Consider the following 12,129-nt stretch of genomic DNA (forward strand, 5'->3'; position numbering starts at 1 on the left):
GCAGCCCAAGGTGGGAGCTTACAGCTGTCTGTTTTTCGTATCTATCGGCAGCATCTTTATCCTGTTTACTTTTTTTCCCACTCTAAATCGGATTATTCCGCGGAATCTGAATGCAAGAGCTGCTGTGCGTGTAGCTTCCAGGGAAAGTATAATGTCACATTCAGCTAAAGCCCAGTAAGAATAAGGACAGGAACTGAGACGGCTACCTTTTTACCCCACCTGACTGGTGTTTGATGCAAGTTCATTTGGATTGTTTTATTCACCGTTGTCTAGTTAGCATACGTGGTTACCACACCCTGAGACATGAAGAGAAAGGAGCACAGCTGGGGGCCATCGCGTATCATCTCCTGCTCCATTTGTACTTCACCTCATTGAAATTGATCAGGAATAACCAATCAGGAAAAAACAAAACATTTTTATCTTGATTCTTTGACATTACATTGCTCAAAATAGCCTCACAAAGCCCCAAATTTCATATCCTCTCATATGTAAATGTGTGCTGGTTCCATAATCCTTGGAGACGGAGCCAGCAGGGGTCTGAGATCACACCAACAACCTCTCAACTCCAAACTAACAGCGTTGAGGGAATTTAAAATCCCACAGAAGTGAAGATGGTCATGTCAGGAGCCCCCCCCCCAATCTCCAACCACAATACTAACCAGTACTATCCTAAACTATCCTCCCATCTAAAGACGTATGACGACGCTAAAGGAAGAATAATCGCTTCACCAGGCCAACAGAAGTTGATCCCTTTTGATTTATATGCATGTTAACATGCTTTAAATTCTACATGCAGAAGCCCCCTCGAAGACAAGGAAAAGTGTTCCACTCAATTAAAACCCAGCGCAGGACTTCGCCAAAAGCCGACGTGATTGTTTTTGAGTATCGGTCAAATTAAAGAGGGAGCACAAGTCTCGGGAAGGAAAATGGATGCGTTAATCACAGCACTAACGAGGAAGGGGCGCGGCACGAGGATGCCTTTACATCATCCGGCGCTGACAGCGGCAGGACAGCGGCAGAGCCGTAACCAGACGGGGAGACTCCGGCTCCATTCCTGTCAGCACTACATCAAGGTCCTGCAGCAGCAGCCATCTGAGCAATTACAGCGGCTCATCGCTGCTGTGTGGAAGAACATTTAAGCAACCAGCACCCAACAGTTTTATCCTCCGCGTTGTGTTTCCTCGGCTGTAAAACTATAATTACATTTCCATCCACTTCTTCCGGAGGCTTAAAATGTATTATCTTTATGTCCGGAGCTCATTTATGTGTTTCATATGGAATCACAATCCTGGAACACTTGGATCCTCGGTATGCTTCCAGAAGGGACGCAGAAGAGTCCATTTATTAACTGCTAACCAGTCCAGCCGGCAATCAATTCTTCAGCTGAGGAGCTGCTGCCGGTACATTTACGTCTGCTGTTTATGGACATCGCGCCTTCCTGCGAAGCTTCGCTTTATGTCGGCATCATTACAGAGACGAGACCATTCCTCTGCTCTTGTAATTTAATATGTAAAAGCAGCCATCCGTCAAGATAAAGTAGTCTGATCCGCAGGACAGCCTTTGAAAGATGAGCTTTCCAATCCTCCAAATCCATTTATATTCCCATAAACCTTTGAAAGATGAAGACGATTTCCCAAACTGTGCGTTCCTGGTCACACCTGTTGTCTTTTATTGGCTTAAATGTAGAGAATATGGGGTAAGAGAAGCTGATTGTGGGTCATTTACCCAAATTCAATGACTTTGTATGAGCTTGGTCCCTCAACTAAAAGCTTTTTTCATTCTGGAAAAATTTCAAACTTTTTACTTTTTCATAAATTCAGTAGCATGACCCAGCGGGTCAACATATTAATTAACCCAGGAACCGCAGACTAAAGAGCTTCTTTTTCACCAAAGTCAATTAACATAATTATGAAGCTTATCGTGCTCGTAATGACCTTCAAATTTAGATGTTAAAACACATCAAAAAGATGTTTCAAAAAGTAAATAGTAATTCCTTGAACGTTATATGTGGAATTTCCCAGCTGAAGGTGAAACACCACATTTGAAGGGTCGTGCTCGGTGAGTTCTTCGGTTTTCACTTCTTCACACTCTTCCCCTCTTTTTCATGAGATTTCGCCTGTTCTCTCCATTCATCCCTTCTGTGCCTCTAATTGAAAATGTTCCACCGATGTTTCCACCTGTGTCTCCTCTAGTTTTACTTTGGGGTTCAGGTGTTGTCCAGTTACCTGTCCGTGCTAAGCTGCTTGGGGGGTTCATTTCACCCGCTCAATAAATAATTCTGCTCTCTTGGATCACCTGCTCCATTAAGATGCATTTAAATTATTTATTGTGTTTTACCTATTTTTCTAGTCAAACAAACGGATCTGTTCCCTTAACATCTGTGAATCCCAGGCAGCGTGCGCTGCAGAGCGGTTCGAGCGCGAGATAGCATTAGCGGACAAATAAAGCTGCATGCTAACCCACCTTCTCTTTGTCTCTCATGGAACCTTTCCCAAGGATCGACATCTTTGTGAGAGTGTCCTCCTGCAGACGTTTTAATGAGTTTCCACGAGGCCCCAGGAGTTTGCCAACAAAATTAAACTGCACACAGAGAGGCAGAGAGCAGATTTTAGCCAGGTTTTGCTTGTTAAAACACAGATAATACACATGTGAGGAGGAGATTTCACTCTGAATTTATTCTCGTTTTGACGTGGGCTGGGGGCGAAATCCATCGGAGGCGACTGTTGTTTGTGCAACAATCAACACCAGTCAATCAACGAGAGTTGGTCCAGCTAAATTAACGTAATCGCTGTTCAGAAGCTCTTAAGCTTCAACTTTCACACTGTTGATTAAGCAGAACTGTAAATGAGTTGTTCGCCCGTTTGGAAGTGACAGCTGAGGATGATGACAGGAAAAGGAAGTCATTAGTGTTTATTTTAAAGACTTACAATTTAATTCGACAGTGTTCAAACAGATAAAACACCAGCAAATTTCCTGTGAAGAGAATAAGAATAAGACATGATTAAAGGCTAAAACTTCAAGAGGATAATAAAATCCAGGGAACAAAAACCGCAATATTGCGTTAGGACTAGAGATGAAATAAAAGCATCAAAGCAGCCTTTATAAGACAATGAGAAGAAAAAAATATAATAAATGGGACACAAACATGACAGTAACATCAGGAGTCTGACAGACAGGATTAGCACCCAAAGCTAATGAGCAGATCCAAGGATGGAGGAACCTGAGTTCTCCATGTTTTAGGGAAGCATCATTTATGCCAAGGCAGCTGACAGGATGGTCAACTACAGCTCTTTGTCTTCTTTAAACTGTACAAGCTTAGCTAACGACAGTTCTAATCTTTTGACTTGTTCAGTAAACTCCACTCAGGACCACTCCACCCGAGCATCCGTCCGTTTCCATCGGCAACCAGCCTTTGATGACCTCAGAAGGTCGTTTTTAGTGACAGGAAGAGTCGCTGTTGTGGGTTACTGCGCACTGACACCCATCTAATCTATACAACCTAAACACGATCCCGCCAGCCGCTGGAAATGTTCTGGCAGACAAAAGGAGCGTGACGGGTTTTTGGCCACCCCTCCCTGTTTTCCTCCTCAGGTTAGTTTCAGACCTCAAAAATCGAAGCCATAAATTAGCTAGCAGGAGGTTAAGGAAAGCCATGTTGGTGGTCCACCTCACCCACATCTGGGTTTCTTTCCTATAAGAGAGTTTTTTTTGATGATTTATGCTAACACTGATAGTGATTTCTGAACTCTTCTTCTGTGACCACACTCCAACGTCCATCACTTGGAGGCCTGGGAGTCATGGCGATCAAATTCTCTCTGCCCCAATCAGCTTCCAACTCTGGCAAATGGAAGAAGGTGGCCTCCTGCAAACGTTTGACCTTGAACTGATGAATATTTAAGGTGTTAGCCTGGCCACTTTGATGATAACCTGACTCTGAGTACATGAAGAATTTCCATATTTCCAGTGGAATTAAAAAAAAAAAAAAGATTCAGATTGTGGGTGTAACACACTCCAGTTTACAAACCAGTCATCAAAGGAGACAGCAGAGAGAAGACTGGGCGCCGGGAGACGTTGTAAAAGTTGAACTAACGTTCTGCACATTCATCATCTCCACCTGGATGGAGCTTTGATCACTGAGCCACAGCGAGTTCCTCAACAATCGGTTGTGGTTGAATTCTCTCACTTCCTCTTAGCTTTTCTGCACCTGCTCCACCCTCCTGAAGAACATCCTGTCAAGGATGTTTATTCTGTTGTCTTCATGTTCCAAACAGTGGAAAAACTACAGATGAGGCTTGTTTTACCGCTTGAGGCGGCTGTGGTTGCTCTTTGAAGACACAAACAAGTAATTGTTTCATTGGCTTTTCAAACCTGATATTCAGAGCCAAACATTAAAAAAAGATGTTTTTGGGAGAACTCAAATGCTGAGTAATAGAAATGCTCATAAGAGTGCATGATGCAACAGTCTCAGGCAGTGTTCTATTATCCCTTTTAATACCCGTCATCTCATCCATAAGGTTCCTACCTGTGTTACATAAGCTGCTGCTTTCCCTTTTATCCTGAATCATCTTTTCCATAGTATAACATCTAAATGACACATCTGGGAGCATCATTAAAGACCCGTCCAACTGGCTTGTGCCTGCCCAGAAACAAGGTGAAACACAGCAGTGCAACAAATAAGGCACTGATTTATAAGCGTGAATGCTTGTAAAACACCTCGGCCCAGACTAAGCAGTGCACGTTTATACACTCGGTGGCATCAAATCCATCCCTGAGACTCTGGTGGAGGCTGTGAAGGATGCATACATCAAATCAGCTCAAGAGGCTTCTAGTCTGTGTTTCACATTGGTGCACCGGATCCTGTCTTCCATCATATCCGAGGCTCTCTCTCTTTTTTGGGATGCGTCACACTGAAATGTGCAAAAAGAGCAGCTGTAAAACAGTCTAAGAACTTTTCCAAGCAGCCGAGCCGAGCGGGGAGCTGCCGCAGGCTCTGGTAGCGGAGCGCAGATCTGATTTATTGTGATCTCAGCACATTAACGTGATCAGTGTGCGCTGGGTTCTACATTTCTAGGCAACATCTTTTGTCCTTTTCTTTCCAGTTAGTTAGTTCTGGAGTCAAACGCAGAAGCTTTTTGATTACATCGGCTCATTTCAGTCACACATGCTACGTTGGGAGGGCACGGGCCTTATTTCCTGACTAACTTTGCACGGCACAAACACTCCCACTGTCCTGCTTTGCACAGTAAACCTTGTTCATTAAAATTACCTCATTATGCTAATATAACCACACTCCAGGTGCCTATTTGCTTCTCTGGAAATGACTTTAAAAGCAAGTTAGCGTTGTATAAATCAAATTTTCTTTGAGGGCTGGTTCTCCGGGCTGTGTCGCGTTTTAAATCTTTAATAGTGCAGTTGATTATGCTTTAAATTGTGTATATTTGCACACCAAAGCTCGGGTTATATCAGCTTCAGAAGCACAAAGCACAACACGTGCACTGTAGCGCTGGCTGGCACGCACAGCGGTGACATGATGTAATGCTATTTGTTCGGCGCTTGTTTATGTCCATAACTATTTCAAAGGAAAGCCTGTTGATTTGATTCATATTTGATTTAGTAATGCCGGTAAATGTCAGGGAGCGTCTCTCGGGACGTTTTAATATATTACCACCCACTCAACATTTGGAGGAGGACACGCGTCCCTACGTACGTGTTTGCCGTGGCTTTGGCTGAATACTCTGCTTTAATCCCTGGTGTTTATCAGGAATCAGAATCCATCTGACTCCTGCTCAGATTGATGCCTCTATGACGGGGGGGGGGGGCTGAGGTGGCCTTGCTAATGCTTTAGGTATCACGGAGGGATTATGAGATTTACGCTGCCTGGGCTCCTGCGCTGCTGCGTGAGAGGATTGTGCCGCTGCTGTCTGTAATCACCGCAGAAAAAGCTTGTGTGTTTGATCACAGGTTCTCCCGCTGCTGCGTGTGTTGTCCCCAAAATAAGAGTTAATATATAACAGAGCGCTGGATTTAGATTTTATTTTTATTTATATTTTTTCGCCAGCGAAACGTCAAAGTTGACAAGACCCCCGGGGCCCCCGAGCACGACACTGGGTGACCCTGTAAATCGTGCTGACCCTGACAAAAACCGCATTGTGACGATGATGACATCACCTTCTGCTGGGAGGTCGGACCGTCCTGTTTGGCACAAAGACGTGCAAACTGGCGCCTGGACAGGATTTATGCGTACGAGACATCTCAAAAGATAAATGCGAGACGCCGGCCGAGAGAAAAGAAAAGATGCGTGATTAGCATTTAAGGTGAGGCGGGTGTGAGGAGGAGGAGGGCGAGGGAGGATCCGTCTGAGATCTTTTCATCATGCGCTGAATGAAAAGCCTGGCAAAAGGTGTGCTGACGGAGAGCAGAGCGCCGCGATTGTGCTGAGGACAGCAGGAGCGCAGCGACAACAGAAGGATAAATCGCTACTCCCAGCACCCAGGAAAGCCTGAACTGGAAATAAACCAGTGGGACTCCTCGCGCCTCGCTAATGGCCTGCAGTGATTTCTGCCAAAACCCCGGTCCAGCACCGCACATCTGCACCAGACAGTTATTTTTAGCTGCTCTCTGACTTTGTGAATCACAAAGCTGGAGGATTGATCCCAAAGAGGTTGGAATTATCTCATTTTTTAAAATGGGTTTCATCAATAAGGAGCCTGGCGGGCTTGTGTTGGAGCTCCTGAATGTCCCTCACAGCACCTCACAGCAGCATTGCTCCATCACTCTTGCCAATATCTCGGAACGTCCGGAAATCTGTCAGTGTTGGGTATAAAAAGTCCTCTTGAAGGAAGGACTCTAGTTTATCACGGGGAATCAGCAGCCTGGAACTCGCCGCGCGCCGTCCTTGCCTGCTTCATTTTGATAAAACGCTATGTTTGCCGAGAATAGATTTAACCTCTCCCAGCGTGCTCCTAAATGGCTTTTTGGAAAATGTCTGAGCCACCTCAATGCCAGAAGCCAGCGAGGTGACGCTCACGAGGAAACCACTGAAGTCAGACCGATCCCTCTACCTGTCAGACGGAACAAATTGAATTTGTCTTCCTCCGGTGCCTTGTTGGAGCTCTAAACAGCATATTAGTGGCTCTACTTATCAAAGCTGTCAAAGCAAATCTGTTCGGCGGTGAACCTCGGAGACACGGATCAGAATGTTCCTGCCACTGTACATACGTTAACGGCTGTCAGCGTTAGCTAAAACAAAAAGTTTGCTTTACTTTGGAATCGCAACAGGATGACCTCAAACCTCAAGCTCGGATATGAGTTTAAAATAAGGTTGAACTGTTTAAAGTCTGGTTGGAGTTTTCCGTTTTAGGCAAAGAAGCATCAACAATAGCACTGAAAAATATCAACGTAGTTTAAATTTCCCAAATATGATTGGAAGGTCTGGAATGTATCGGTGTAGTCCATAAATATGAACTGCCTGCAGAATTACTAGCAAAAGTTAGCATCCCTCTCATTTTGTCTTCCACGGGAATCATTAGAGCGCTCGCAATTTTTCTTTCATCATGGACCGATCATGGATTAATGATCCCTCCACCCATCCATTAATGAAGTAACCTAAAATAAACAAAGTGGAGTTTTTTTAAAAGTAAAATCAATGTCACTTAGTTGTGTCGAGCTACAATGTCAGGATCGTAAACCACAGAAAATGCACTGTGATGCTAATGTTTTTAGCATGCTAATGGTAATGCCATTTAGGTATGGGATTATACTGTATGTGCTACACAACGATACGTTTGTAATGACCCGAAGCCAAAATCTGAAATGGAACCTAAAGTCAGATCCACCTTTCAGCTTCTTCCCATCTGCTCTCCTGTGCGTCCCCATCCTTTAGATTACTGCTGTCCTTTCCCTCGGAGAGCCGAGGTGAGAACTTGAGTGATGTCCCCATTCGCGAGCGGCCCCTCTCGCTTTTACCCTGGCCCCCCCATCACGCTCCCAGCGGGAACCCCCCTGTCACGCGCCGAGTCCGGGGCTACGGTGTCAGTGAAGGATTCATGTGGCCGGCGTGGCTTAAGAGCTCGCCGAAGGTGGAGGTGGTGTTATTGCTCAAACTCCTTAACATGGAGGTCACCACAAAGCTAGCAGAGGAGACCGTGAGGTGTTGTGGAATTGTTGTTCCTCAAGAACTGAACAGGACGTGGAGCAAAAAGCACAGGAGTGCGGGAGTCTAGAAAGCGTCTGAGAAACCACCTGCACACTTGAGAAGATGGAATCCACTTTCAGAGAACTCCTTCAAATCATATATTCATAAATATTCATTAATAGATTAATGACCTGGTGTATCAAAGCACTATTGACCAATATCATGTCACGGAAAGGTAGGAAGGGGTGTGTGTGTGTGTGTGTGTGTGTGTGCGTGTGTGTGTGTGAGGCAGAATTAAGCTTGCTGTTTAAACTCGTGTTCTTAAATCATATCCTAATATAGACCTACCCCAATTCTGTCAGCCAAGTCTCTGCTTGTATCTTGCAGTTATGCTACATCTAATAACATAAAATATCAACACAAAGTGTCAAGTGGCTGTTGTAAGTGATTTAGATCAAAAACCAGAGCAAGTGTAGTGGATTCATTATCTATAAATAACACCATCCCAAATTCTCCGTCTGTGTGCATCACATTTCTCCGGTGGTGGTGGCGGTGAGCTAACACTTACTTTAGGAAACTGCTTGACTGGTATTAAAACTTTCTGGCCCAGTTTCATGTTCTTGTTGATGACGACGTCGATGAACTTCTCCTCTTCCTTCCCCTCGTCTTTCTGGGATTTTTCGATCTCTGGAAAGGGGATGGGAAATTTGTCATTAGCGATGAAAACAACGAAATGAAATATGTTGTGATGACGATTGAGAACCTAAGAAGTGTAAAACCTTTAAACTCTTGAAATTTAATATCCTTCATTTGACCAGCAATGAATCTGAAGGACCACCGTATGGCTCCGCCCCCTCCACGCTCTTTTGTGCAACTACTGCAACTTTAAACAACATGTTGCTCTCATGGTAGAGGCTAACAAAAATCGATACTTTAGCATCATTAATCTGTCTAATACTTTGTAATCTTGGCTTGTACTATATATATATGTACTATATCTGGTAGGGTCACTGGAGTTGCACCTCTACACTGTCATAAATACTGGCTGTCACACATCTGAAGCATTTGGAGACGTAACCTTGAAGGTTTAATCAGATGGATAACGTCAGTGTTTCAGAGTCAGGAAAAGGGTTTCAGAGGCAGGTCGGCAGGGTTCCGGAGCGTCGGTGGGGAGGTTGAGAGAGAGCGATCTTCATCTGAGACGCAGCTTCAGAAGGTTTACATGCATGGACCCATCACGGCTGTGGTGGTTTAGCTTTAAACTGCCTTTAAAATGACTTTTGGTCCAGAGATGGGAAACTTCAATCAATCATCTTTGCCAATCTGAGGAGGAAAACGCCAAAGCTCAGCGGCAGAACACAATTAAGAGCCCTTGATGTGAGTTTTAACAAGGCTAATAGGAGTATCAGGGAGATGGAGACGTCTTCAAGCTTCTCCCAGAGGAAAGTAGCGAGTGCCGACATTCTGAGAAAAAGACAACTTTAATATTAATGCATCGCCTAGCAACATCCCAGGACTGGGTTACTCCCTCCCACCGGGCGTCGTCGTCCTCGAAGCGGCTCCGCTCTGCTGCGAAATGTTGATTTCAGATTGTTCCGCGTGCAGAACGCCACAAGGTTTCCAGGCTCCAGCTCAGATTTCTGACTCCTCGCCCACCAAGAGGCTTTTGGAATCCCAGGACCTGATTATTCAACAGGCTACATCAGTGTAACGAGCTGAGACGCGGCGCGTTTAGGGGAGAAAACAGAGCGTTGCAGAGAGTTGTTCAAGCACGCATCGCTGGCCCAGACTCACTGACCTCCCACATCTGCTGCAGATACTCCAGGACATATTGATTTATTTATTGTGTTTTAAGAGCCACCACAAAGAATCCAGATATCCTTTCGTTGAAAATAACCTCTGCCGTGCGGATGTCTTAAGCGATATCAAACTATATAAAAGCTTTGATTGCTTACAGTGTAGGTTTTAGGCCCAGCACCAAGGTCCTGTTGGACAGAGGAGATCCAATCCCTGATAGCGTTGGCACTTAAGAGCCTGCTTTAATGGGATCAACCAAAGAGGCCCTCCTTTTGAATGTGGGTGGACATTTAAAGAGGTTAGATCCTGTGATTGGCCAACGTTCCACTTTCCTCTTCACGCTTTCTTGTATTTGAGCTGAAAACCACCTGACAGCGAGCGCTGAAACGTGCCGGTCTTCCACTTTTGTCCTCCCTCTCTGACGGCAGCAGGTTCCAATCCTGATCCGGAGTCGTCATTTACTCTGGCATTAGATAGCTGCAGCAGCTGAAATAGTCATTTACAACTGTAAAGGTGCCATCATTGTTCACTTATATACCATAATATTCCCCCGTGTGGCCCCTTTCAAGGTTGTTGGCGCACTTCCTTTTATGTCCTTTATGAAAAATCAATACTATTTCTGAAGGAGGGTTTTTAACCAGCTACTACTGCTTCTCTCTTTTCTAGTTATACCAAAACATGTTGACATTTTAGAGTCACTCAGTCACTCAGGACAACCCTCCCCCCCCCCCCCCCCCCCACACACACACACCATCCCAGCTGTCCTTATATCAGAAATGGATTCACTTAAAAGGGGCTGTATGATTTAGGCCTCCACATTTAAAATTCATAAACCGGGAAGATTTAGGGGATTATGTATGAGCGTGTGCTGTAGTTGGGGGGGGGGCGCATTTGGGTCACTTTAATCACAGTTTTAGCGTGAGGGTCAGAGACAAGTGGGGAAATATCTTCCCCCCTTTGCAGCACAATAGAAGGTAATTTTGCCAAACTGGGGAAGGTGCAGCATGGTGACCTCAGAGCGAGAAGGTTCCAGGTCTGGTATCAGAGTCAGGGCCTTTCTGTTGTGGAGCCTGCTGACCAGGGTGGGGGCAACTTGACCTCACCTATTTGTTGTAATCCAACTCCAGACACACGACAGTCCAGCAGAATCAGATATGCTCTCTATATACAGGACAACCTGTCGTGATTCACTATTTACTAAATAAACCTAAAAACGTAACGCTCATTCACAAAGTAGCCTCCTCCTGGTTACCTGATTACCAGCGATACCAGAGCAGATTCAGCCAAAGCAGCCCAGTTCATCACAGCTTCCGGGTGCACGTCACCATGCAGGCACTAATCACGCGGGACGTGGTGGTCGCTTCAAACGTTCCAGGGCGTCCCTTTGCTTCCCAAACTTTTAATTAGCTCAACGCGGACGCCGGGTTGGAGATCAGCCGAGATGGTTACAGAGGCTGCGAATGAGGAGGGTGGGAAAAGGGCGCCGTTTTAAATAAACCTTCAGTGGCAGAGCAGAGCGGGGCTACGCAATTACCCTTTTTAGTGCAGACAGAAAACACGTGAGCGTCCGATCCTGCAGGTATTTATGTCACTGCCAGAGGCTGAAGGGTGTTTGCTCTAGGAGATAAAGACTGACTGCAGTTACAGCCAACATTTGCCATTTTCACGGGATAATGTGAGAAGAAATGTTTCAGGTTCCAATCACGCAGCACCGCGCTCTGATTCCTTTAGTCCTGTTTGCTGCTCTGCTTTAAATATGTTTCTCAAGGCAACGCGGTTCTCTCCAGAAATGAAGGGGGGGGAGGTGACAGGTGAGTTTTGAATGTATTCCATGAATTTTATCAGCTCTTAATTGAAACACAAAGCATCAGCCTGAGCCGGTACGGCTGCTTCTTCACTTGAATAAATGATGAATGCAAACATGATGGAGGCAGCGTGTTTTCGCTCCCGCCTCAGCAGCCGATAAAGCCGCAGTCTGAGCCCGTGAATACGAAGCTTCACTTTAGCCGCAATTTTAGCAGCGCGCTCCTGACATTGAGTTTCAACCTCTCCGGCCTCTAGTGTTATGTGTTGTTATTTAGCGTATCCCATCCGTAAGCTAACATCGTGCAAGTAATCGTAGCAGCTAACAGTGGCTAGCTAAAGGAGAAGCAGCCAAGATGTTTGTGCGCTTAAGTAGTTAAGTTTATTTACACCAG

At 45.3% G+C, this 12,129-nt stretch overlaps 1 protein-coding gene across 2 annotated transcripts in view; it reads right to left on the reverse strand.

Moving 5' to 3' along the window:
* The window catches only part of khdrbs3 (KH domain containing, RNA binding, signal transduction associated 3), a 59,756-nt gene that overhangs the window by 25,598 nt on the left and 22,029 nt on the right, over positions 1 to 12,129 (reverse strand). For both annotated transcript variants that reach the window (XR_003890346.1, XM_003969082.3), the window contains exons 2-3: positions 8,703 to 8,821; positions 2,464 to 2,580 (exon numbers count right to left, since the gene is read on the reverse strand). Coding sequence is in view for 1 of the 2 variants with exons in the window: in XM_003969082.3 (XP_003969131.2) it covers positions 2,464 to 2,580; positions 8,703 to 8,821 (236 nt within the window). In the remaining variant the exon portion in view is untranslated. The remainder of the gene's footprint in view (positions 1 to 2,463; positions 2,581 to 8,702; positions 8,822 to 12,129) is intronic.

This window comes from Takifugu rubripes, chromosome 12, assembly GCF_901000725.2.
Source record: "Takifugu rubripes chromosome 12, fTakRub1.2, whole genome shotgun sequence".
NCBI lineage: Eukaryota > Metazoa > Chordata > Actinopteri > Tetraodontiformes > Tetraodontidae > Takifugu > Takifugu rubripes.